Below are 25,634 nucleotides of genomic sequence, written 5' to 3'. Positions count from 1 at the left end.
GGGGACAGCGTCCGGGACTCCCTCACCCGCTCTTCATGAGAGAGTAATACTTATCTACAATTCATCCTTTATCCTGCTGCATTTGATGAACTGCAGGAAAGCGTGGAAAGGAATCCTCCAGAAGCGCAGACTGACGTAGCTGGTCGGTCAATGGCACCTGGGCCTATATTCATGTTGGACGGGAAGACCAAGTCAAAGACGGCTCCTTGCAGAATACAAACGCAGAGAAGGAAAGACTCCGTGGGACGTTTTGCCTCTGGCCTTGAGGGCTCTATCCTCTTCCTCTTCACACCATCACCAAGTTCAGTCATCACTTGCAGCAGCATGGAGATCAAGTTTTGAGAATCATCATTTATTACCAAATCTAAGCACAGTACCGAACCTCGACAAGAAATGAAGGACTCCCAACACCCAAGCTGTTCCCCTACTCATGAAACCCCCTTAAAGGCGGAGACCACGGCGCATGCGGCGGGCGACCGTGGCGAAGAAATCGTAAAAGTCGAAATGGTACTGGCCCTCAATGCCGATCGAGACCTTGACCTCGCTGCTGTCCTGGCCCGGGCGCAGGTCGCGGTAGAAGACGTACGAGGTCTTGAGAACGCCATACCAGGTGTCGGGGCCGTAGAACTCGTTGATGATCTCCCAGGGGAGAAGATGGTCGAGGTACGTGTAGATATCGTTCCAGACAGAGGCGTTGTGGATAGCGGCGGGGCCGTAGACGACCTCGACAAGCTCGAGCTGGACGGCGAGGTTGGCCGGGCGCGGGACAGGCTGGGCGACGACGGTGGTGTTGGCGGCGACGTTGGGGACGGCGGAAAGATCGCCCGCGGTGAGGGTGATGGTGGCGGAGTAGTTGTCAACGCCGGTCCAGATGCGCTGCTCACTACCAACCTTGTACAGCACGGCGAGGGACTTGGGGATCCAGTGGCCGAGCTGGTCGTTGCGGGTGCTGAAGCAGTAGCTGTACAGCGTGCTGACCTGGACCTGCTTATCGCCGCTCTCGGTGGTCTGCACCCAGTTGTTGAAGCAGCCAGTGATGTCCTGGGCGCCGTACAGGGCGATGAGCACCTTCACCTCACGGTCCTCCTCGGGCACGGGCTCCTCAGGCACGACTTTGGCCTTGCGGACGGCACCCCAAACGGCAGGGTTCGCGACGGCGGGCATCTGCTCGTTCTTGAGGTAGCAGGCCGGGGCGACATAGGCGACGTTGACGCACTCGGGCTCGGCATCGCAGGCCTCCAAGCAGCCCTCGAACGTCGGGGTGTCAAGGGCGCGGAGATCGCCGCCGGCATAGTCGACGCCGCAGGCAATGTCGAAGCTGTAGTTCTCCGTGGTGAACTCCTTGCCGTCATCCTTGTTGTTGTCGCAGGTGAGGCGGTCGGCAGCATCCACCAGCTTGGCCGTCCAGACGTGGGCGGCCTCGGTGAGGACCGGGCGGATCATGTCCTTGAGGTAGCAGTTCCCTTCGACGTAGCTCACGTCGACGCAGTTGGGCGTCTCGGCGCAGATCTCAATGCAAATGGAGAAGGTGGAGGTCTGGAAGGAGCTGATGTCGTTGCCGGTGGAATCCACGCCGCAGACAATCTCGAAGGTCTTGCGGTTGGCAGTGACGATGAGGGCACCGTCGTTGGCGTTGTTCTCGCACGTCGGGTACGAGACGGGAGGCGGGACGTCGGCGCCGACCTTCTTGGCGGACCAGACCCAGGGCCTGTCGGTGAAGGGGGTGCTAAGACCGTTCTTCAGGTAGCAGTTCTCGCCGACATAGCTGACGTCGATACACTGGGGGTTGGCGTCGCAGGCGTTGATGCAGTCGGCAAAGGTGGCCTCGGTGCTGAAGCCGATGTCGTTGCCGGCATAGTCGGTGCCGCAGGCGATGGTGTACTGGCCTCCGGTAGGGGCAGTGTAAGTCTCGCCGTCGCTACCATCGCAGGTAGGGCCGACAGGGATGACAGGGCCGGCGGCCGCCAGGCCGGCAAGGCCCAGCACGGCCATGGAACTGAGAGAGCGAGCCATTTCTCCTGAACGAGGGATGGGGTGAGAAGGGTGTTGGCTGAAAGAATGACTGAGCAACACGGCCTCGTAAAGGAATGGACGCAGGGCGGATGCTGTGGGTGGGATGGGTGAGAGAGGATGAGGATGGACACAGAGAAGAAACCAGCGACTTTAATATTCCCATCCTCTCGAACCTACTCCCCTGTCTCTCACCGAGTGGACATCGGCCTCGCGTTCTCCTGAGGCCTGCATGGCGGTGTTGAATGGCGGACTTTCCATGGGCGCTGCACGAGAATAGCCCAGTTCAGTTTGGACTGCTGAGCAAGTCAAAGCCAGAAAGAAAATATCGTCAATAGTGTCTACCCCTTGGCGGAGCCGCAAGGGTTGTTCAGCCTCAGGTCGACTAGTAGTTTTTATGGGTCTCTATGGCTCTGATAGACCTTCTAGAACCCGCAAAGCGCCGCAAAGTGGGTAGCTGAAATGCCAGGCAGGCTAGCCCCGGGCGACGTACCCATCTGCGCGGCCCGATCGCGCAGACCGCGCCTAAATCGCAGATCCTCAGCTTCCGGAATCCCGGTTTCCCACGTGGGTCTTGTCCGGCTTTGGACAGATCATTTCAACAGTGGAGAGCTGGGACATACAGCCCTGGCATTAGCTTGCCGTGACTATCGGCACAAAGTCAGCATTAAGCCTAATCGGCTCGCAATAGAAAATCAGCTCCGGTCACGGTCGGAGATAAGGATGAACGAGAGCCTTATGGTCTCACTCCAGATGGCATTGAAGGGAGCAGCCCGGATGATGCTCGATGCTAGAGTACTACTCACGAAAGAACCCCCGGATGCGGAGGCCTGTTGACGTTACCGACCACTTGGTAGTGTCAGCCCTAACGGATCTCGCGTCGCGAGCTGACGACATGGGTGTGTTCTGGCCAAAGAACGACAAGGGGCCCTACCACAACGGAGGAAAAACAGCGCTGTTGGGGCGACATTGAAGGGAGCGACCGCCTGGCCACGAAGAGTGCTGCCGTCACACAACTGAGAGTCCATTACTGACTGAACATCCGAGGGTGAATCTGTTGAGTGAAGATCATGAGAAGAAGGAAAAACGTACAGAAGTTTCAGCGGACATGGACATGAAGCTTTCGAAATTACGCGTCATCTTGATTTCTGAACTAGACAATTGATAATAGCTATCGATCACGGCTTCGCGAATAAAACTCAACTCCGGGATGTGGAACTAGGAAGAAGGATTACTCGGTATAATAGTTCGTTTTCATTCTAGAATGAGTCCCGAGGAGTATTACGGAGATCCTGGATTTCTCTGATGTTCTCCATGTTCAAACGCAGTGATGGCCTGAATCAGCATCAAAGCACGATTGATATTAATCAAGTCTTGTGACTCGACTGACTTTATTGGAGATCAGGCAGTACTTATTACTTGAGCAAAGAGTAGATAGGTGCCACTTCTTACCAGTCATAGACTCACATATCTCATCTCTCGTGGTCGGACACGCCCGATAAATGACGACATTTCCAACCACTCCGTCTTCCGTTCTTACTAGCCATGGCTCGTCTTTTGGGACGACGCGACTTGAGCGTCAACTATTAAGAACAGGCACTAGAAAATGCCCGGCTCTGCTCAGTCATCCATCCAGACGTCATTTCTAATATTCTCAGCCGTGGTCTGAGCCACTACGCTTCTTCCTTCTGACAATCCACTGTTGGAACTTCTCTGACCGTGGACGGATGGCACTTGTACGGGTATTCAACAAGCCAGGAAGCCAGGTTATGAAAGATCAGTTCAGTATGAAAGTCAAGTGAACAGAACACTTTATGCCGGCATTTTCGATGCCTTCAGAGTGATGTCAAAGCGTGTCGTCATAAGATATAATCTCATCTGCTCGTGGATGTCAGCTGTTCATGAAACATATCACTTTTGACTCGATATCTGTGACAGGAATTGAGGTTTCTGTGGCTTGTTTCTGCCAAGACCTCAAAACCTCCTCGCCACTCCTCAAAAGCCACTCTCGGAAGGGAACCGAGCCCTGTGCCCCTACTTCAGAACCCTGGCCAGGTCTGGAGTCGGGGACCCAGTCCTCGGGCCTGCCATCCGATCACTGCGTGTATATAGATAGACTCACTACCTCGCCCCGAGGGCTCAGTTCAGTTCCATAAGCACAAGCTCAATTCAGTCGCTTCCTCCATTCCTGCCCTGCTCAATCGAGCAGTTACCCACTCTTACGTGTCACAATATCCGCTGGGTTGACTTTGCTTTCAAATAAAAGGATAGTTGAACACTCCGCCTGTCAAGAAGATCACCAAGCATCCGAAGCTATCATACCCATTTCCTGCTTCAATGTCACGGGTTAACACAATTACGCAAGTCAAGCCCGATTCTGTAACAGGCTCTCGTCACCTCTGTTTACATTTTGTCATAGTCTGTTCTAGAATGGTGTCTAACCCAGAACGTGTGCCATTCTATCTCTGAAAAGATCAGTTTGGCCATATGTCCAAAGCTGCTATATCAGGCGTCACTGTGCTTCTCCTATCACTGGGCTTCTCTGTACTCGCAGTCTCCGTCTATTCTCAACTCCTTGACAATGCTGATGTCATTCTGAGCTCAGAACCCGCCTCTGATCGGTCATACGAGCAGACACTCGACCTTGAATCCTAGAAACTTGGTCACCAGGTAGAATGCCTCCTCGGAATAGTTGGAGCTCCTGAACCTCTATAAGTCCCAGTGGCTTTCCTGATGAGAACTATCGTTCATGTCCACTGTCTCAAGCTATACCTCCGGGCCAGACGCAGGCACCAACTCCAGTATAGAGAACAGGCTGAGCATCAAAGGGATAGTCCAACATACACTCGTTTACTGTCCTCTCCCTGTTCATCTCCCACTCGTTTCTGCGAACGGTATCCACCATGTCAACCCCCTTCCTCCACCCCGTCCCTGTCGCCATTCCTAACGACCAACCCGCGCCCCTTCACAGCCGAACCACAACATTATTGGACCTCCCTATCGAGATCCTGGACCTCATCGCTGACTTTGTCCAGGGTCTGGACACCTCTGATGGACTTGGCTTCTTCGAAAGGCTCGCCCGGGGGATCGACGCGGAGAGCTTCTGCAACCTCCGGCTGACCTGCCGCGGCCTTGCCCACGTTGGCGTTCTCCGGCCGCCTAAGCTCATCATCACCGTCGCTCCGTGCGACCCCGCCTCGGTCTCCCGTCTCGAGAGGCTCGCCGTCGACCCCCGCTACGCGGGGCACATCCGGGGCATCCATGTCCGCCTCGGCTTCTACGAGAAATCGCTGGTCCGGAGCCCCATGCTGCTCGACCGGTTCTTGATCTCCCGCGTCGAGGCCTTGGCTGCTGCCGGTGTCCTGCCCAACACCAAGACCCTTTCCGAATGGCGCCGCGCTTTCAGCAGGACGCAGATCACCAGGATTTGGATCACCCACCACGAAATCCCCCCGGACGCGTCGGACCAGTGGCTGCTCCAGCCCCGACTCCCGCCCGAGTTCGCCGAATACCACCGGCGGTATTACGAGCAGCAGGCTGCCGCAAAAACCGTCTTGCGACGCATCGCGTCCGCCATGGCCAAGATGCCGCATGCGACCTGTCTGGTCTTTGACGACGGCCCGGACCTTTCGGAACCGCCAGCCCCGGGGGACGCCACCCTCGTCACGGCCACCAGCTGGGCGACATACGCGCAACGTCACGGTTGGGGCAGCGGCGACAGCGAGGAGGTGGTACCTCTCAAGTCCATTTTCCGCCTGCTCCGCGCCACCCACCGCGCCGGCGTCAAGGTCACGGCGCTGCGCTTCCACCGCCTGGAAATTCCCGGCCACCTGCCTCTCCGCTCGCAATGGGTCCGCGACACACTCAACGAGGCCTTCCAGAACCTGCGCACGCTCGAGTTCCTGCCGCGGTACAACTGGGTAACCCCCAACGCGATCATGCCGACGGGGTATGTCGTCGTTCCGTCGTCCGAATCATCATCAGAATTACCATCGCCCTTCCACTACCAGCTCCAGCAGCAACAGCAGCAACAACACCAGGAGCAGCAACCACACGACCCGGCAATCACCACCCGCCTCGACGAGGCGCTGCTGTGGATGGTCTCCGCCTCCGCCCCTGCCCGGCTCGAGGCCGTCAACCTGGACCTCTGCGCCGCGCACGCGCGGAGCGACTCTGTCTTCCCTGTGTCCGTGTGCCACCATCTACGCATCCTCCGGCTGCAGCGCGGCATTCTTGACTTCCCGACCTTTGTCAGGCTCTTGGACGAGGACTGGCTCCCCGCGCTCGCAGAGGTGCGGCTGACCAGTATGTACCTCGACGCGGCGCCGGAGTGGGGCCCGCCACCGCCGAACGACGACTACGGCAACCCCGTCCTCCGCCGTCCGATATTCTCCTGGTCCATGCTCCTCGACAAGCTGCACTGCTACAGCAAAGCCCGCCGGGCCCGCCACCGTCATCCGCAGCTACCCCTGGAGGTCCGGATCCGCAAGCCGTACAACGCCGAGTTTGACGAGCTTCTGCGTCTTGCCGAGGACAGCAGGTATAAGAAGTGGTTAGTGACGTCGCGGTTCTGGCCGCTGGACCGGACGGGGTGGCCGATCGCGCCCACTGGGGAAGGGATTGATGGGGTGGAGGATTTTGGCGGGAGGGACGACGAGCCCAGCGAGGCGGATTTGTATGCCATGGCGAGGATCAGGGGGAATCCGCTTCGTTTGTGCGCGATGAAGAGGAAGTGGTATGGTGGGGAGGTGGTGCGGGGTGGGGAGGATGGGTGAGGGGAGGATAGAGGGAATTGGGTTGGACGTGGCTTGTTGGCTTTGGTGGAATGGGGACATAGGTAGGTAAGGTACGTATTTACCTGCACACATGTCTGAGTGAGGTCCCTCGGGTACTCGGGTAGGTAAGGTAATTAGGTGGCTAGGTAGATACCCCAAATTATTGGGCCGTTTCGGCTAGAATGACAAGAAGCTTTTGACCATGCTTGATTGGGGCTCTCTAGAGTGATGGCCTCGATCGAGACGTTGGATCACCATCCATTCCATTGGTGGTCTCGAGGCGGGTGGCAGATGTTTCCTTGAGGCTTGGTGGATTTCGGATTCTTGGATCATGGGCATTTAGCATTCCTCAACAACAAGCTAGAACCACAGGACCAACAAACGGTTGTCTTGTCGGAGTGCCGATGTTTCCCTGCTACCCAAACAGGCAACTCGGCGATGCGGGGCCGGATGAAACGGCGCTCGGCGGGCCCCACTCTTCAGCCGGGGTCCGGGGCCGTAAGTATCCGGTGTCGGCCGTCTTCAGCTTGAGTCTCGTGTGCAGCTCAGCTTGCATTTAGTGTTCAAACCATCCAAACCACATCGTACAGATACAACTACAATTACCGTCAACGAGCGCGTCCGTTATCTCCCCGCTCGCATCAATGGCGACGAGACCCTGGATCAGGGTTTTGGCTCCGTGGATGGATGGTTACCCCTGGGGTAGGTGCTGAGTTCCTCTCCATCATCCTCCATAACACACCATTCGCATTTTCTTCGCAATATGCTAACTGGAGATCTGACTTACACATTGCTAGCTTTCTGGATCCCGTCGTGCAACCTGATGTTTGCCTTTGCCGCCGTCATTGACGCGCGCAAGAGCCCCGAGCTGTACGGTACCTACTAATTTCATGCCCAGAACAAGCTGCTATTCTTCCAACGGCCTCAAGGGCACAGAAATGTATTTTGCTGACTAGAAGAGCGCAGGATATCGGGCCCGATGACAGCCGCCCTCCTCGGGTTCTCCCTACACCGGGGGCTGTTTGCATTTACCATAGTGCCGAGGAACACCTGGGTCGCCACCACTCATTTCGTCAACGTCGCAGCCCAGGCCAACCAGGCCTATCGGTACCTGGACTATCATTACTTTGGGGGAAAGGAAAGGGGGAAGTATCCAAAGTTTCGTTCGAGCAGGGAGACGGCGGCGAAAGGGAACTAGTGATGCCAATGGCCATGGTGACAACCTCAGGTTAACAGCCGAATAATACAATTCCAATGTTCAAAACCCACTCTATCTCATGATCATTTCCCCGCAGATGTCACATCAGGTGCCGAATATGAATGTATCTGTCAAAGGTCAGCAACGCCTGCCCAGATTGACTCTGCACCCAAATATGAGGGCAACACCAGAATTAAACTCACCCTCTCCGCAACCGCCACCCACTCCCCCACAGCCCGCATATACGGATCACTCGCTCCCGCCTCCCCGTCCACCGCGTCTACCGCGACATCATGGCCCCAGAGCACCATCTCGTCAAACTCGGCCTGGACCACCAACGAGCTCTGCGCGGCCGGCATGCCTCCGTCTGCGTCGGCCGCTTCGAGATCGATCACCTCCACTGTCTGAGAATTGTCTGATGAGGTTGGCACGGCCACGACCCCGCGGTAGCCGTCCGGCAGCTTGACGGTCTTGCCGCAGAGCTTGCGGCCGCGGAAATAGGCGGTGGAGGCAGCAGCGTCTTCTATTTCGAGGGATGTCAGTGCTAAGCTGAGTAAAGTTGGATGAGAAAGAGAGGAAAAAACATACCTGGAGAGGGCTTGGGATCCCAGAAAGACTGGACCGGCTCGACGGGGCCGTTGTGGTGGACGCGGCAAGGGAGAAGGTGTGGTGTGGTTTTGGGGGGGTTGTCTTGGGAGGTGGGCTCTTCAAAACGGAGTGTTGATGGAGCCATTTTGGGTATTGGATAGATGTATTGTGATGGAGAAAAGTGATGATTAAGTTCAAGTGGTCGATGGTGAGGTCGACACTATGCTTCTTGAAGACGCGGTGGACGCGTCAGAAGTTAAAGTGGAAACGCGACAGGCCCAGACTCACCTCCTCAACATCGAACCCTAACCCCGACCATGACAACCAGCATCCCTTGACCTCCTCCGTGAGCCATCAACAACACACATGATGGCCAACTTCAGCTGAACTCATTGAGCCGAATCAATGTCGGCATGTTGGTAGATAAACAAAAAGCTTGTTTTCCTGTAGTCAAGGCTTAAATGAGTTCCTTTTCTGAGTATTGACGACAAGCTCTACAACAATCCGTCCCAAGGAGCTGGCAGATGGATAATATACCCCTGATTTCACCACAACATTGAGCAACTCATGTTCAAACCCTGTCCAGACAGGTTGAAAGACCGTTACCACAAAGTAACCTGTGATACCCATCACTGATGTCTTTGATCTGAGTATCACATCAAGCCATCAAGATCAAAGGCTGCGGAATAGAGCTCTCGCATGAGACGGAGAACCTAATCATGAGGAAAACCTTACCATGACCAACGACTCCAGATGAATGCCACTTTAACCTTCAACAATCTCATGTACAAAAGCGAGAGCTTGCTTCTTTACCTTCTCCCTTCTTCTTTTCCTCCTTCCCCCGCTGCCTTTTTACTACATCGCTGTCGACTACATGTCGACCACACTTCCTCCGCCAGTCTCATCGCTGTAAACCCCTTCTTAGCGCTCATCCCTCTCCTCCGCATCAACCCGACAAACCTCATGGCACACATCCTACCTCTCTGATCCAGAGGGATCCCCTCATATTGATTCCCCATCATCCACTTGACTTCGACTCGAGTCCACCAAACCACAATGACCCCCCTCAACATCTGTCTCCCTGCCTGGTTCATCACCAGGACGGCCGGCATGCTGACCCTGGCAGCCCGACTTGTCGCAATCAACATCGCCAAACCGCTCGTCCTCTCTCTGCTGCGCACCGCCGATGCCGGTTGTCTCAACGTCATCGACAAGTCCGAGGGGAAATGCTACACCTTCGGCCAGCCAACCGTCCAGAACCCCAACCCATCGACAACCCTCGAGGTCCACTCTCCGCTCTTCTACCTGCGCATCCTCCTCCTCGAGGACATGGGCTTTGCCCAGTCCTACCTCCACGGAGAAGTGACTTGCTCCGATCTGACTGCCTTTTTCCGGTTTTTCATCGCCAACCGGACGAAACTCGGCACGAAAGCAATAACAACAGCCGGTCGGTGGGGAGGACGACTTCAAACCGCCGCCGCCGCCGTCGTCAATTTCCTGGTTGCTTGCCTGTGGAGTCTGACCACCCGCCTCGCGCACGCCGTCCTGGTCCGCCGATCCGCGCGCAACACGCCCTCGGGCGCCGCCCGGAATATCGCGGCGCACTATGACCTCAGCAACGACATGTTTGCGGCCTTTCTCTCCTCCGACATGACCTACTCTTGTCCCATCTGGGAGAAAGCGGCCTCTTCCAAAGAACGGCACCACCGCGCCAACGGCAACACCGGCATCAACACCATTCTCAACTCTGCCTCTTCCAACCGAGCCGCCACCGCCGCCATCCCCTCCCCAGCCATGAGGCAGGTCCGGATTCCCACCGGGATTCCCAGCAATACCTTTCCACAACCCGACACCGCCACCACTGCCTTCCAAAGCACCATAAGGCACTTCAACGCCTTCCCCAACACCACCCCTCACCAACCCCCTCTCGGCGGCGACGCTGAAGAACCCCTCACCACCGCGCAACACCGCAAACTCCACCACCTGATCACCTCCCTCCATCTCCAACCCACCGACCACCTCCTCGAAATCGGCACGGGGTGGGGCTCCTTCGCCATCGCCGCCGCGCGCACCGTCCCTGGATGCCGGATCACCACTGTCACCCTATCCCGCGCGCAGGCGGACGCGGCAAGGGAACGGATCGCGCGTGCGGGGTTGGCGGATCGGGTTGAGGTTGTTTGCGCGGACTATCGGGATGAGGGGATCATGAGGATGGCGAAGGAAAAGCCGGCGGGCGGGTTTGATAAGGTGGTGTCGGTGGAGATGGTGGAGGCGGTGGGGAGGGAGTTTTTGCGTGAGGTTTTTGCAAGGGTAGATGGGTGGGTGAAGAGGGAGGGTGGGATTGTGGTGGTGCAGTGCATTACCATGCCTGAGGGGAGGCAGAGGGAGTATACGGCGAGAGAGGAGTAAGTGGTTTCCCCCTGTTTGTTGCTGTTGCTGTTGCTGTTGGGTGAAGGGGATAGGGGAGGTATGTGAGCTGACTGACTGATCGGCAGCTTCATCAATCACTACATCTTCCCGGGTGGGTACATCCCCAGCGTGACGGAGCTGCTGAACCACATCATGACGGCGTCGAAGGGAACTCTGGTCGTGGAGAGCGTCGAGAACATCGGTGGACACTATGCCCGAGCTTTGCGGCTGTGGAGGGAGCGGTTCCTGGCCAGGTTTGACGACGGGATTCGCCCGGCGCTGCTGAAAGAGCATCCCGACATGACGCCCGAGGACATTGAGGTGTTCAGGAGGAAGTGGGAGGTAAGTGGCTAGCTGGGAGAGAGGTGGTCACAAGGCGGCTAACTTTGTGGCATATTAGTACTACTTTTCATATTGTGAAGCGGGATTCATGACCAAGACCCTGGGCGATGTGATCATCACGGTGGCGCGGGAGGGAACCATGGAGATGATGGAGGGCATCCCGCTTTAGATGGATTGGAAAGGGCACAATTGGGGATGAGAGCAGATGACAGGACATAAAGGGAGAGGGAAAAACTTGAAGTTGGGAGAGGAACAGGAAGAGATGACCTGGGAAGAAGAGGCAGCAAGGCAGGTAGGACACTCAGGGTAAATGGCCCACCAGCTGGGAACGACAACATGAAAATTGTGCATGTCAACACATCGTGTAAACGGCGAAGTGATGAACTGTAATACATACATCAAGAAGAAAACTAGGGTATCATAACCGCATCAGCATCGTTTCTTCTTCCCCTTACCGCCCTTACTTGGCGGCTTCGACTTCTGCTTCGGCTTCTCGTCCGGATACCTGTTGGCATGCTCCAAGTCGAACGCCGGCTTGTGCTTTCGAAACAGCAGCATCGCAACGCGCGCATCCTCAATGCTCGAGTGCGCGCCCGTCTGGATCTCAATCCCCAGAATCTCCTTAGCAAGCACCCGCAGCGCAGGCTTAGGCCCGTGCCCGTACTTGCGAAATCCCGAAAACTTGGCCGTGTCGCGAATCATGCGGTGGGGGTGGTCGATCTCGAGAACGCGCAGGTCATGCTTGACATCATGACCAACAACGATCGCGCCCTTGAGCAGCTCGGCCACCTGCGCACGCACCTCGTCAAACGGCCGCGCCTTGGCCATGTGCTTCGGGCCGACGCCGCTGACGTGCGTGCGCCAGTCGACCACGCGCTCGCGCGGCCGCACGTACGAGTCGTAGACCTGCCGGCCGTGGAAATCGACGACGCTCACCCGCGCCAGGGCGTCCTCGTGGCCACCCTCCCCGACGCCCACCATCTCGCAGTCGATGGCGACGTACTTGCCGACCTTGACACCCGGGGCAAGCCCCTCGTTGGGACGGGCAGGACCGTCGGCTGTGAGTAGAGCGTTGTCCCGCAACCCGAGACCGTACGCCTCGGCAATGGACTCGGGGGAGATGTCGTTGTCGGCTGCCCAGACGGCGAGGGAGGGGGCGACGCCACGAGTTGGGTGGACGGTGTCGATTTTGGAGGACTGGGCGTTGCCCATGGGAGATTTTGGTTTTGTCTTGGTGGAGTCGTTGGTCTTCGTATCTGATGTCGAATTGGACTTCTTGGCTGGTTTGGAAGGGGTTTCTGGTTTTCCTGAACTCTGAGGTTTGTCGTGGTGTTTTGGTTTCTTTCTTGGGGCCTCGCCGGTTTGTTTCTGGTCGACGGCGTCGTCGGCCTTTCGTTTTGCTGCAGGCCTCGTCGATTCGGCCTTGATTTTGGCTTGCAGCTTTTTCCAGTTGGATGAGAGCTCAATCATGGCTGATGTCAAGCATGCTTGGTCTCATGGTGGTGTGGTGATGAGATTGGAATTGAGGATGAGTGAACATTTCAAGCTTAAAAAATGAGAATTCATCCATGTGATGGTCGCGAAGATTCCAGGATCTGCTGTTGCATCCCCTCCCCTGGCGGGTTCGGTGGGTGTTCGTTGGTGGGTCTTGGTGGGTCCAGCCATCAAGGTTCTGCTGCCGATTTCTTGAGCTGCAGTGCCCCTCCAAATGCAACAAACCATCGACAACTTCATCACACTCGACTCGCCATCCATCAAATAATTCCGACGCGCCATCAACTTCCATCATGGGCCATAACGGTGCGGCAGGAGAAGCCGAAGTAGGCAATGGAGAGCCGAAGTTGAAGGGCAAGGCGACGCCGGACACGCTCAAGTAGGTCAGACCCCTCAGCGCGCTGTCTGTCATGATCCCGTCACACGCTTCGTTCGCTGACTTGCGCAGAGTAGGATGCATCGCCCTCGTCTTGAAAGATGGACAATACCGTCGCGCCGAGATCCTGAGCATCAAGGAGACCAAGAGCGGCCGCCAATTCTACTGCAACTTTGACAACTTCAACAAGCGCCTGGACGAATGGGTTCCCGTGTCGCGCATCGACTTTGAGCAGGATGTCGAATGGCCCAACCCGGAGAAGGATAAGCTTAAGGACCCAAAGAACAAGAAATCGACATCCAAAAAGTCACAGCCGTCAAAGAAGGCGCAGAAGAAGGTTGGCAAGAGGGAACAATCCGTTGTGTCGGAAGGACAAACACCGCATCCATGGACAGAGTTTGTTGACTCGCAAAACAACAAGGTGGCTGCAAATGGCGACGACAAGGTGACCGCGAGCCTCGAGGTTGGCGCGACGCCAGGCGTTGGACCAGATGAGATGGAACTGGACGAGGACGAGACGCCGGCGGGCGTGGCGAAAAAGGAGAAAGAGAAGCAGCAACAGGGATTCAGCCGCGAGCAAGAGATCGAGAAACTGCGCACGTCGGGGTCCATGACGCAAAATCCGGCCGAGATCTCGCGAATCCGAAACATATCCAAGGTTGAGTTCGGGCGGTACGTGCTGTTCCCCTGGTACTTTTCGCCGTACCCAGAGCAATTCAGCCAAGAAGACTGCATCTACATCTGCGAGTTCTGCCTGAGCTACTATGGCGAGCTCAAGTCGTTCACGCGCCATCGCATGAAGTGCACGCTGCAACATCCGCCCGGAAACGAGATCTACCGGGACGACCGCGTATCCTTCTTCGAGATCGACGGGCGGCGGCAACGGACCTGGTGTCGCAATCTGTGCCTGCTGTCCAAAATGTTCCTGGACCACAAGACCCTGTACTACGATGTCGACCCTTTCCTCTTTTACGTCATGACGCAGCGTGATGAAAAAGGGTGGCACATTATTGGCTACTTCTCCAAGGAAAAAGAGAGCGCGGACGGGTACAACGTCGCGTGTATCCTGACACTGCCACAATACCAGCGGAAAGGATACGGGCGGCTGCTGATCCAGTTCTCGTACGAGCTGTCCAAGATTGAGGGCAAGCTGGGGTCGCCCGAGAAGCCCTTGTCCGACTTGGGGTTGCTGAGCTACCGACAGTACTGGGCAGAAAACATCATTGACCTGCTGGAGACGTACAGCGAAACGGGCGAGAAGTGCACCATCGAAGGCATTGCGACGAAATTGGCGATGACGACTCAGGATGTCGAACACACATTGCAAGCGCTCAAGATGCAGGTGTACCACAAGGGCGAGCACAAGATTGTGATACCGGAGAAGCTCAAGCAGCAGCGGGAAAAGTCGCGGGCTAAGCAGAAGCATGTCATTGATCCGTCCAAGATCCAGTGGAAGCCTCCTGTGTTTACGGCGTCGAGCAGGACGTGGGCGTGGTAGTTGTGCAGACCTGAGGGAGGAGTACCGGTAGTTTGGTGGTTTATCTAGATTACCAACCTGTGTATACTAGTAGTAGATATCCCTTGGCAGGACGAAGTGCGGCGTGATATTGGGATCATTGGCGGCGTTGGTGGTTGGACATAGGTGGTTACCTCGATAACGAGGTTATGCACAAATCAGAGTAATTTAGCTGGGCCCCACTCTCCACGCGTCTGGCGCGTCTCCATTGTTGGCTCCGCGTTTTCTCGCGTTTTATGGCCCCTCAATCCATCACCGCCTGCAACAGCCTGCAGCCCCCCTCACCACCTCCTGTTGTTGCCCAACAACCACAACCACCACCACCACTCTCCCCGACACACCTCCAAATAATCAATCATGGCAACACCACGAGCCTCCAGCGATGCTGGGTTCCTGACCTCGGATGGTCCCTCGAGGACTCCCCGCGCTGCTCGTCTCCCCGGGTCGTCGGGCAGCCGACCTGCTGCACCCCCTTCAGAGAGTAATGCCGGTCTGAGCGACGGCGAGGGCGAGGGATTCGCCGACGATCAGGTGCCGACCCGCACAAGACCGACCGATCCCGCCAATATTCCCCGCGTCGAGGACAAGATTGGCCTCATCATCCAGGAGTCGTTTGAGCAGTTCATTGAGGGGTCCGTACCCATCTCCATCTCGGATTGATACCAGCCGGTCGATTTACAGCGCTCGTCTAACTTGCCCGCAGGTTTGTCGAGACCCCCAAGTCATCCGGACAGCCGACATCCAGCGCCGTCACCACGGACCGCTACTATGTCGCCCAAATCCACGGCATGCGAACCTACGGCCTGTCGACCTTCTACGTCGACTACCGACACCTTGAGAGCTGGAACAATGGCGCCCTGGCTTCCGGCATCATGGAGTCCTACTACCGCTTCCTCCCCTTCCTCACCGCCGCTCTCCACAACATGATCGCAAAGTACGAGCCGCAGTACTTCCGCGAGCACCGCCAGCCCACAGCTTCGTCGACAAACCGCAGCACCTCCGGGGGCAGCACCCTCGGGTCGGCAAGCCAATCCGACCTCTCCAGCAAGACCGCCAATCAGCAGACCGACAAGCTCTTCTCTATCGCCTTCTACCACCTGCCGCTGGTGTCCCGCATCCGATCCCTGCGCGCCCGCAACATCGGCCAGCTGCTGTCCATCAGCGGCACCGTGACCCGCACCTCCGAGGTGCGTCCCGAGCTGGCCCTGGCCACCTTTGTGTGCGAAGCCTGCCGCAGCGTCGTGCCCGACGTCGAGCAGACGTTCCGCTACACGGAGCCGACCCAGTGTCCCAACGCCACCTGCCTCAACCGCACCGCCTGGCGCCTCGACATCCGCCAAAGCACCTTTGTCGACTGGCAAAAGGTGCGCGTCCAGGAGAACAGCAACGAGATCCCCACGGGAAGCATGCCGCGCACCATGGACGTCATCCTGCGCGGCGAGATGGTCGACCGCGCCAAGGCTGGCGAGAAGTGCATTTTCACCGGCGCCCTGATCGTCGTGCCCGACGTCAGCCAGCTCGGCCTGCCGGGCCTGAAGCGCGTCGCCGTGCGCGACGACCGCGGCGCCGCCAACGAGGCCGGCGGGAGCGGCGTCAGCGGTCTCAAGGCGCTGGGCGTGCGCGACCTGACGTACCGCTTGGCGTTTTTGGCGTGCATGGTCAGCTCCGACACGTCGTCGCTCGGTGCGTCGAGCGACGCCGAGGTGGTCGACGTCGTCGGCGCCCTGGCCGGCGCGGCCAACAAGCTCGAGACGGCCGAGACGGTGCGCGAGCTGCAGGACGCCGTGCTCGCGTCGTACACGGACGCCGAGATTGCGGACCTGAGAGCCATGGTGCACAGCGACCGCATCTACGGCCGGCTCGTGCAGTCGCTGGCGCCCATGGTGTACGGCCACGAGATCGTCAAAAAGGGCATCCTGCTGCAACTGCTGGGTGGCGTCACCAAGACAACCCCCGAGGGCATGCAGCTGCGCGGCGACATCAACATCTGCATCGTCGGCGACCCGTCCACGTCCAAGTCTCAATTCCTCAAGTACGTGTGCAACTTTGCCCCGCGCGCCGTCTACACCTCGGGCAAGGCGTCGTCCGCCGCCGGTCTGACGGCCGCCGTGGTCAAGGACGAAGAGACCGGCGAGTTCACCATCGAGGCGGGCGCGCTGATGCTCGCGGACAACGGCATCTGCTGCATCGACGAGTTTGACAAGATGGACGTGGCCGACCAGGTGGCCATCCACGAGGCCATGGAGCAGCAAACTATCTCCATCGCGAAAGCCGGCATCCAAGCCACCCTCAACGCGCGCACCTCCATCCTCGCCGCCGCCAACCCCGTCGGCGGGCGCTACAACCGCAAGACCACCCTGCGCGCCAATATCAACATGAGCGCGCCCATCATGTCGCGTTTTGATCTCTTCTTCGTCATCCTCGACGAGTGCAACGAAACCGTCGACCGCCACCTCGCCGAGCACATTGTCGGCATCCACCAGAAGCGCGACGAGGCAGTGCAACCCGAGTTTTCGACGGAGCAGCTGCAGCGGTACATCCGCTTCGCGCGCACCTTCCGCCCAGAGTTCACCGAGGAGGCGAAAGAGGTGTTGGTGCAGCGGTACAAGGACCTCCGCGCGGATGATGCGCAGGGTGGCGCGGGCAGGAACAGCTACCGTATCACGGTGCGTCAGTTGGAGAGTATGATTCGCTTGTCCGAGGCGATTGCCAAGGCGAATTGCGTCGAGGATATCACCCCCGAGTTCGTCGACGAGGCGTACCACCTGCTGCGGCAGAGTATTATTTCCGTGGAGCACGACGATGTCGAGGTGGATGACGAGGAGGAGGGTGTCTTGGAGGATAAGCCGATGGAGGACGGCGAAACCTTCCGTCGCGCGGCGGACGCGGCCTCCGGTGTCCCTGCTGCTGATGGGGATGGCGATGCCCAAATGGAGGACGGCGAGGGTGCGGCTCGCCGTCAGACGTCCGCGTCGGTGGCCCCCTCGCACCAGGCGCAGAAGCAGACTATTTCGTACGACAAGTACATGTCCATCGTCAACATGCTGGTCACGCGCGTGGCCGAGGACGAGGCCTCGGGCAGCGGGGAGGGTGTTGAAGGAGATGCGCTCGTGCAGTGGTATTTGGAGCAGAAGGAGGCAGAGCTGTCGAGCGAGGAGGAATATCGCGCTGAGATGGCCCTGGCGAAGAAGGTGTTGAAGAAGATGGTGAAGGTTTGTTCTCTCCTGTTCTTTTCTCTGGGTCTCTGGTGATGATACATCGATGCTAACTGATTTTGCAGGACAATATTCTGATGGCGATCCGCGGCGAGGGTATCGCGGACGATGACAACGCCGGCGCTGGAGAGGGCAGTTCAGCGGCAGCGCAAGCTCAGCAACCGGGCAGGATTGTCTACGTCCTGCACCCCAACTGTGCTGTGGAGGAGGTGTGAGTGAAGAAGGTTTTGAACGGGTACGGGTAATGATGAGTATGAGTCTTGGTGAATGAGTGAGTGTACGGGTATTAGCGGACCGGAAGAGAATTATACCTGCACAAGATGACAGAGAACAGAGGCGCCTGGCGTTGCAGACGGGTGGTCTTGGGTCGGTTGGGATTACTAGATATTCACAGATCACGTTTTGTATCCCTTCATGATGGTCCATGTGGTTATTATGAGTCTGGGTGAAATAAGCATCGGATGGTGGGTGTATCCAGAGATGAATGATGCTCAGCTCCCTCCTCAGTGCCCTCCCCTTTTCGACTATTCATACAAATGACACCCTCCACAGCCAAAAAACTACCTTACTTTTCAATCCTTCACCAGTCACCACCACTACCTTCTCCTCTACGTTAACGGCGGCGCCCTAGGATCCTCCAAGCACTGATCCACCCTCATCAACCTCTTCCCCGTCGCCTTCGCCAACCTGATAAACTCGGGCAACAACTCCACCGTCGACTCATACAAATAATGCATCACCACCAGATTCCCGCCCTTCTCCAAATCCCGCTTGAACGCATCCAGCTGCTTATACGGCGTGTCGCTCATCGCCCACAACCAATCCTCCACATCGATGCTCCAGTTCACAATGTACGGCTCCGGGTCCCCCAAGTTCGCCGCCAGCCGCTGGCGCATGCGCGCCCCCTCCGTCCCGAACGGCGGGCGGAAGTAGCTCGACACGCCGCTCGCGCCGAACACCTGCCGCACCGCGCCGATGGAGTTGGAGTACTCCCAGTCGATGTCCGAGATGTCCGGCAGGCCTTCCATCTTCGGGTGCGTGTACGAGTGCAGCGCGATCTGGTGGCCGCGCGCCGCCATCTCGCGGTACGCGGCGGCGAGGCCGTTGCTGGAGTCGAGCAGCGGTAAGCCGACGGTGAAGAAGGTGACGTTGATGTTGGCCTGGTTGATGATGTCCATGACGCGGCGGGTGAAGTGCGGGGCGCCGTCGTCGATGGCGAAGGCGATCGAGTTGGGGCGGGTGCAGGCGAAGACGAGTTTCCCCGAGGCGAGTTTGGTGGGCGGGCGGTAGCCTGCCGGCGGGGAGGGGACGATTTCGATTTTGGTGATGGTCGTCGGGTTCGGGGTGTAGAAACCCTTGAGTGCGAAGCCGATGGCGCGGGTGAAGTTGATGTGGAAGTGGTTGAGGGGCATGTAGATGTCATTGGGCGTGGCGAGGTAGCGCGCAGCCTCGAGTGAGTCCCAGGTTTCCGGGAAGGGCTTGATGGTTTCGTCGCAGAGGGCGTTGTGCTGCTGCAGGGCGACGCTGAACTTGTTGCTGCCGGTGAAGGCGATGTGCAGGTAGGCGCCGGCGTAGGAGCGGATGTCGGCGCAGCCGCCCTGCAGCTGCGTGTACCACGACAGATCCGAGTCGTTGGTTTGGATGGTCATGGCGTTGTTGCCAAAGGTGATCCCCATGGCGGCGTCGTCGTCAGACCCGTGCCACGCGCCCAGGTTGTTTCTTGCCTGGTTGGAGAAAGTGTCGATGACGAGCGCCTGGGTCGGGGCTGGCACGTTGACGGCCGATGTTGACCGCGTAACGGGGCTTGGGATCGGGGCCTGAGGCAGGTTGTACTCGGACGCCGTCGAACCGCAGTAGAAGGCCATGGGCCCAAACGCCACGCCCCCGTTGAAGCCGGAAAAATAGATCATGGCCAGCTTGGAGGTGTCGAGGCCGGCGAAGGCGGACAAGGGGAACGAGTACAGACGCTCGGTGCCGTCGAAGGTCCACCCCAGCTGCGTCGTCGTGCGCGTGACCGTCTGGACGGTGCTGGCACCGCACGAGTTCACGTAGCCCAGCGTGATGGAAAAGGTCGTCCCCCGCGCGGCCCGAACGCGGAACGAGATGCCCCCGTACGTACGAGCATCGAGGCAGCCGAACTGGCTCCAAAAGTGCGAGTTTGCGTTCCGCGGAGTCAGGTTCAGGCGGTTGTCCCTGACCACCACCGAAGTCATGGTTCCATCGTCTCCAGACGCTTGGCCCATGGCGTTGTACCCCAGGAAGGTGAGGCGGGACTGGGACTCCCAGTCATCAATCAGCCGATGCGGGCACGAAGACGGGCTGCCAGTGCCAGTGGTAATCGGGGCTGTGGTGGATTGTCTGACTGTCGATGTCGTCGGGGCCGCTATTACTGTCAGTTTCCAATGGACTGGGTCTCCGAGTACAACATCAAGCTCTCTCACCTGTGGTCGGGGCAGGGTTGCTGCAAACCAGCGTGATGTTGCCAACAGACCATTGCACCCCCGCCTGCGAGAAAGAACCCCAAACCAAGCCCACAAGGGCGTTCGTGTTGGGATCATCGCTGAATCCGCTCAGGGGCAGGGTTATTGTCTGTCGCTGGCCCGTCAAACCGTCGACATAGTACCACGAGCTCTTGTATGTTGAACGGTCTGCTGCGCAGCTCGAGGTAGTCTGTGCTTCGAGGACGAACGAGCCCCCTGCCGGCCCCTCGACCGTGAACTGGACGCTGGCATAGCCCTCGGTCGCAGCCAGGATGCACTCAAAAGATTCGTAGAAATAAGAATTGGCGCTCTTGGGGATGAAGACAACACGGCCGGCCGAAGCGGCAATGGCGTTCATGGACCCATCATCTGGGGAAGCAGTCAGTCTGCGAGCTCGCTGGATGGAGATGGCTGGAAGGCTGGCTACAAATATAGGTACTCACCTCCGTTCTGCCAGTCGAGGTTGTTAAGGCCAGTCGTCCATCGAGTAAAATCATCTACCAGGAGGTTGGATGAGCAAGCGGCGTTAGCTCCCCCGGCAGCCCATAGTGCAGCCAGGCCAGCGACAAGACGAGGATGGAGCAACATGGCTGCGATAGTGTATGTTTACGTCGAGGCCAGGCACATGCAGCCGCGAGAGAAGACTTCCCCGGGTCAATGGCTGGATATAAGTACCTAACATATGACCGAGCATTTCCCGTCCCAGGAGAGGGGATCATTGCGGGAGACGAACGGCACGTAAGTGGACAGTCACCCCATCGTGTATAATTCGCATATATTGAGGGTGCATTTCCCGCTGACCCTACAAGCCAGCCGCTACCGGGCTGAGCTCATTTACGAGGCTGGTAGGTGTGGGAGAGGAATTGACGGCAGCGGAAAAGACGGGTGAGACGTCCAAGTGGGTTTTTCGGTATAGAGCTTACGCATGCGAAGCAAGTGTGCAGCGAAGAGCAATCAATGGCGCGGATGAAGTGAGGATAAATCCGCGGGATTCCAGGTAACGCCACTCTCAGGGTCAAGTTCGACATGTCATCGCATGTCCCAGGAACAAAAGCCAGCCCAAGCGTCTGGATATAGTTGGTAGCTCAACGTCGCAAACCACCAGGACGGGGTTGCAGGACGGGCGGACGGCATGGAGGTCTCTTGGAATCTGCGCGCAAGCTGCAGGACCCTAGCGACGGAATACTAGTAGTAGATGATGGTGATGGATATTTTAGGCGTGGTCAATCAACACCAGCGGGAGGGTTCCTGGCATGGAGGGCGCGGGACGGATAACCGAAGCTTGGCTGCAGATCCCGTCTTGAGCGGGATAGGCGACGGGTGTGTGGGCTTTACATTATCCTCGCGGTTTCATTGCTGTGGTTGACATTGTTTTGAGTTTGTCGAGAGAAAGAAGCCAGCGAGCCGCTAGGCCGTGCTGGACGTGTATGCGCAGGTCCTTAGAAACATGGCCGAGTCCAAGGAAAGTCTCAGGTCGATCAGAGTGTTCCTGGCACAGCATTGGTGTGGTGTGGGCCAGGTACGAAGAGTCGTGAACGAACATGGAAGAGGTCCCGGCCGGGAATGGCATGCAGCGGTTCCAAACTTCATGGTTCAGCTGAGAGATGTTCGATCCAAGCTCCCACCATGTGGTTTGACCCGGGTCTAGGAGAAGTGGTATTCAGCCGGGCTGGATAATGAGGGCCAAGAAAGGCCTGAACCCGAGTATAGGAAAATTGACGGCGTTCAACTGGCCGATGGTCAAGCTGAACTGCAGGTTGAGATTTGTCGAGCCCGGGCAATGTTGGAGCAGCATGTGCCTGTCAACCGGGGACTGCTAGCGTGTCTTGAATATAGGGTCTCCTCTAAGTTGTTTGTCGTCTCGAGATGCTCGAGCTCCAAGGTTGGTCATTGTATCCGTGGCTCGTATAGAAACGATGAACGGGACAGGGAAAAGGACCAGCATTTTTCCGGGATTTTGTGAGGTAGGTTTGGTTTGTTGTTGACGTAATCAGGGAAGTCTGAGGTTTATTGAGAAAAGAAACACAACATCTGGCGGGACAAGTATACAAGTATAACTGAGCAATAAAAAGGAATCCGGTGTCCATGTTGTACAATGCCGGCTTGCATTTACTCTATCTGTGTAGGTACTACTTGGAGCTCTGAAGCTTGGATGTTCGACTTGAGGGAGAATTGAAGTTGCAAGACGAACTTCATCGCCAAGCACCAAAAAGACAAGAGAACCCCACTGATGCGAGCCCCACCTTACGGCAAGTAATTGCCTCTGATTGGTCCAATGCGGGGCTCCGCCGTCAGGGTCCTGGCTGCTGGGGTGAGGGTCCCATCTCCGTGGCCTGCGGGGACCAGTTGAGCTCTGGACTGGACAAACAACGTGAACTTGGAATGGAACTGTCGTCAACCGGACTCAACTTCTTGACGCTCCAGCGAACTCAGAAACACGAATTTACCATTTCCCGAGATTCTATAGCCTTATCCAAGCCGACCTTTCAAACAGGCTGTCAAACCCTCACCACGACATTGTCCATTCCTCCCACCCCATTGTGAGACCTTTGGCCGACGGAACCATCCGGTTTCTGGCAACGTCGACGTCAGACTGACACGTTCGAAAGCAAACGCCATACTCCCAACCTGCTCCTATCTCAGCTTCACGCGATCCCATGCAGCCTCCCGACGATGCCCACCTCACGAGAAACCCGGCCGTCCAACCACTTCCCCCCGCCGCCTCCGCCCTAAGGCTCCCTAAAACCCGCCAATCTCTCCCATCCGACGCCCATCCCCTCACACAATCCGAAGCCTCGCTCCCCCATGCCGCCACGTTCACCGTGCCCATCCGCGGGCGCCGAACAACTCCCTCCGCTGCCGCCGCCTCTCTCTTCCGCTCAACCCTCACCCCGCCGGCTTCGCGTTCCGCCTCTCCCGCCCCAAGCACACTCTCCAGTTCGACCGCCCGCTCCCCCGCACCATCATCACCATCCATGATGTCGTCAACAACCCTGCCGCTGGCAGGCTCGGTATTTGGAAGCCTTGCCGGCGGCTCTTCCGCTAAGGCGCAATCCCTGGTCGACACCCCCGCTGCTGAGAACCCGAACGACCCCCTCGGTCTGCTGCTGCGCAGCTTTGTGCCGCATATCGCGGTGCATGCGTCGGAGGATGCTGATGGCTTGGCTCGTGACAAAGGGTTTGCTGGTGGGCTTTGGGAGCTTCTACGGCCTTTCGGCGAGCGCGTGCACGGCCGCGTGGTTGTGCGCGACAGCAACGGGTCTGCCCGTTCGTGGGACAGCTTCGCGGTGCGGTTTGTACGGTTCGGCGATGGCGTCGAGGATCCCGAAGCATCCGCGCTCAACGGCCAGAGGGCATCGACGGTGATCGGACGGCAAGGTTTGGCAAGCGAAAAGATGTTGGCCCAGGTAGAAGCGGTCGTCGAGCGGCACCTGAGGTTCGCTGAAGAGGCCTACGCCGGCGCCCCGCCGTCGCCGTCTACAACACCAACCCGGGGAGGATTTGAGGATGAGCAGGAGACGTCTCCTTACTACGCCCTGTACCTACGGAGGCTTTTGTCGGGAATTCCACTGTCGCCTCACGAGTCCTTCGCCCACCCCGTGGCCTGCGTCATGGCTATCAGCTCGCGCAACCCCGCGCCCATTGATGCCCTTCAACGCCTTTACCGCGAGACGACGAGGGACGGCGGCCGCGGCCTGCCACCGTGGGTTGATAGCGATTACCTGCGCTATTACGTGTTAGTGCATGACGAAGAAAACGGCGATATTACCAAGTCGATGGCGTTATTCGACCAGATGAAGCGCCACTTTGGTCTGCACTGTCATCTGCTGCGCCTGCGCAGCACCCAAAGTGCCGAAACAGACGACGACAGCATTCCGCTTCCCAGGAGCGACTGGATGACCGCCGCCGAGGAGTTGGCTGATATCGAAGCCAGCGACGCCCGCGGCGACGATTTCGAGGACCCGACGCGCTACATCTTCGAGTCGGACGCCACCGCCATCCGCACCTTTGTGCGCGAGATGGTTGCCCAGTCGGTGGTGCCCACCATGGAGCGCAACGTGTCGGTGTGGAACGACCAGGTCGCCTCTCGCCGCCGCGGCATCAGCGGCCGTTTTATGAGCTTGTCGAAGCGCTGGACCGCATTCGGCAGCTCCAGCCGCAGCGGGTCTGCGGGCGGCGGCGGCTCGGGAGGTTCGGGATCGTCCAGCAATTACGACGCTGCTGGGTTCTACCGCGCCGACAGCCCCGAGGCCATCATGCGGCGGCTGGCCGACTACGCCTTCATGCTGCGCGACTGGAAGCTGGCCATGTCGACGTACGACCTGCTGCGGACCGACTTCCAAAACGACCGCGCCTGGCGCTACCACGCGGCAGCCAACGAGATGTGCGCCCTCTCCCTGCTCATCATGCCGCAGAGCATGTCGTCCAAGACGCGGCTCGAGACCATCACCCAGATGCTCGAGCAGGCCGTCTACTCGTACCACACGCGCTGCGAGTCGCTGTACGGCGCCGTGCGGTGCACGCTGCTCGCGCTCGAGCTGCTGCGGCTGCGCGGAGGGCAGGGGATCGACGAGGCCGTCCGCTGGGGCGTGCGCATGCTCGAGTCCCGCATGACGGGCCCCGTCGGCGAGTCCCTGCTGCGCGAGCGCCTCGCGGTGTGCTACGCATCCAAACTCGGCGCCGGGTCGTTTGCCTGGGGCAGCCGCCGCCGCAAGTCGGCCCTGTGGAGCGTGCTCGCCGCCGAGTCGTGGGTCGTCCAAGGAAAACACGTCCAGGCGCAGCGGTGTCTGGCCGCCGCAAGGCGCATGTACGCCCTCCTACCCGGGGAATGCGGCGTGCAGAGCTTTGGCGCGGCGAGTGATTTCCTGGCGCATCTGCATGATTGTATCAAGGCCGGGCTTGGGCCGGAACCGGGAGTGTCCGGGCAGGGGTCGGCGTTCCTTGGGGTGATGGACGGGCAGGGAGAGCAGCAGCAGTTACAGGTTCTGGGAGAGGGCGAGGTGGATGAGGTGAGCGAGACGCTGGGTGGGAAGAGGTCGCGTCGGGCGAGTTTGATAGGGCCGGTTGGAGGTGGCGGCGCGGGGATAGAAACGGCGCCGTTGAGTGATTTGCAGAATGCGGGAGGGCCGAAGAAGGGAGAGGGGAGTGTCGTCAAGGATGATGGGTTTGGTTGAGTGGAACCAGACTGCTGGAGGAGAAGGGGAAACATGCATTTGTATTGACGAGATATC

At 58.3% G+C, this 25,634-nt stretch overlaps 10 protein-coding genes across 10 annotated transcripts; 6 read left to right on the top strand and 4 right to left on the bottom strand.

Annotated features, from left to right (window-relative positions):
• Positions 1-441: 441 nt before the first annotated feature.
• On the bottom strand, positions 442-2,644 carry VTJ04DRAFT_5635 (uncharacterized protein; the record flags this gene model as incomplete). Its single annotated transcript, XM_069363771.1, has 3 exons — positions 442-2,018; positions 2,504-2,535; positions 2,634-2,644. 3 exons carry the CDS (start codon positions 2,642-2,644, stop codon positions 442-444), a joined length of 1,620 nt encoding a protein of 539 aa, XP_069220584.1.
• Positions 2,645-4,913: 2,269 nt separating this feature from the next.
• Positions 4,914-6,785, top strand: VTJ04DRAFT_5634 (uncharacterized protein; the record flags this gene model as incomplete). The annotated part of the gene is made up of 1 exon (XM_069363770.1): positions 4,914-6,785. The coding sequence occupies one exon, from the start codon at positions 4,914-4,916 to the stop codon at positions 6,783-6,785; it is 1,872 nt and encodes a 623-aa protein (XP_069220583.1).
• Positions 6,786-7,429: 644 nt separating this feature from the next.
• VTJ04DRAFT_5633 (uncharacterized protein) lies at positions 7,430-7,983 on the top strand (the record flags this gene model as incomplete). The annotated part of the gene is made up of 3 exons (XM_069363769.1): positions 7,430-7,487; positions 7,583-7,655; positions 7,752-7,983. 3 exons carry the CDS (start codon positions 7,430-7,432, stop codon positions 7,981-7,983), a joined length of 363 nt encoding a protein of 120 aa, XP_069220582.1.
• Positions 7,984-8,066: 83 nt separating this feature from the next.
• VTJ04DRAFT_5632 (uncharacterized protein) lies at positions 8,067-8,716 on the bottom strand (the record flags this gene model as incomplete). The annotated part of the gene is made up of 3 exons (XM_069363768.1): positions 8,067-8,111; positions 8,187-8,506; positions 8,572-8,716. The coding sequence occupies 3 exons, from the start codon at positions 8,714-8,716 to the stop codon at positions 8,067-8,069; spliced, it is 510 nt and encodes a 169-aa protein (XP_069220581.1).
• A 911-nt stretch (positions 8,717-9,627) lies between these two features.
• On the top strand, positions 9,628-11,491 carry VTJ04DRAFT_5631 (uncharacterized protein; the record flags this gene model as incomplete). The annotated part of the gene is made up of 3 exons (XM_069363767.1): positions 9,628-10,976; positions 11,067-11,322; positions 11,381-11,491. The coding sequence occupies 3 exons, from the start codon at positions 9,628-9,630 to the stop codon at positions 11,489-11,491; spliced, it is 1,716 nt and encodes a 571-aa protein (XP_069220580.1).
• A 260-nt stretch (positions 11,492-11,751) lies between these two features.
• Positions 11,752-12,792, bottom strand: VTJ04DRAFT_5630 (uncharacterized protein; the record flags this gene model as incomplete). Its single annotated transcript, XM_069363766.1, has 1 exon — positions 11,752-12,792. One exon carries the CDS (start codon positions 12,790-12,792, stop codon positions 11,752-11,754), a length of 1,041 nt encoding a protein of 346 aa, XP_069220579.1.
• A 317-nt stretch (positions 12,793-13,109) lies between these two features.
• VTJ04DRAFT_5629 (uncharacterized protein) lies at positions 13,110-14,690 on the top strand (the record flags this gene model as incomplete). The annotated part of the gene is made up of 2 exons (XM_069363764.1): positions 13,110-13,195; positions 13,265-14,690. The coding sequence occupies 2 exons, from the start codon at positions 13,110-13,112 to the stop codon at positions 14,688-14,690; spliced, it is 1,512 nt and encodes a 503-aa protein (XP_069220578.1).
• Positions 14,691-15,065: 375 nt separating this feature from the next.
• Positions 15,066-18,138, top strand: VTJ04DRAFT_5628 (uncharacterized protein; the record flags this gene model as incomplete). The annotated part of the gene is made up of 3 exons (XM_069363763.1): positions 15,066-15,340; positions 15,412-17,920; positions 17,989-18,138. The coding sequence occupies 3 exons, from the start codon at positions 15,066-15,068 to the stop codon at positions 18,136-18,138; spliced, it is 2,934 nt and encodes a 977-aa protein (XP_069220577.1).
• Positions 18,139-18,531: 393 nt separating this feature from the next.
• On the bottom strand, positions 18,532-20,991 carry VTJ04DRAFT_5627 (uncharacterized protein; the record flags this gene model as incomplete). Its single annotated transcript, XM_069363762.1, has 3 exons — positions 18,532-20,306; positions 20,365-20,772; positions 20,847-20,991. 3 exons carry the CDS (start codon positions 20,989-20,991, stop codon positions 18,532-18,534), a joined length of 2,328 nt encoding a protein of 775 aa, XP_069220576.1.
• A 2,069-nt stretch (positions 20,992-23,060) lies between these two features.
• VTJ04DRAFT_5626 (uncharacterized protein) lies at positions 23,061-25,577 on the top strand (the record flags this gene model as incomplete). Its single annotated transcript, XM_069363761.1, has 1 exon — positions 23,061-25,577. One exon carries the CDS (start codon positions 23,061-23,063, stop codon positions 25,575-25,577), a length of 2,517 nt encoding a protein of 838 aa, XP_069220575.1.
• Between the last annotated feature and the right edge of the window lie 57 nt (positions 25,578-25,634).

This window comes from Mycothermus thermophilus, assembly GCF_041956435.1.
Source record: "Mycothermus thermophilus strain CBS 625.91 unplaced genomic scaffold VTJ04scaffold_3, whole genome shotgun sequence".
Classification (NCBI taxonomy): domain Eukaryota; kingdom Fungi; phylum Ascomycota; class Sordariomycetes; order Sordariales; family Chaetomiaceae; genus Mycothermus; species Mycothermus thermophilus.
The sequence above is the reverse complement of the archived record's forward strand: the minus strand, read 5'-3'. Positions and strand labels throughout refer to the sequence as shown.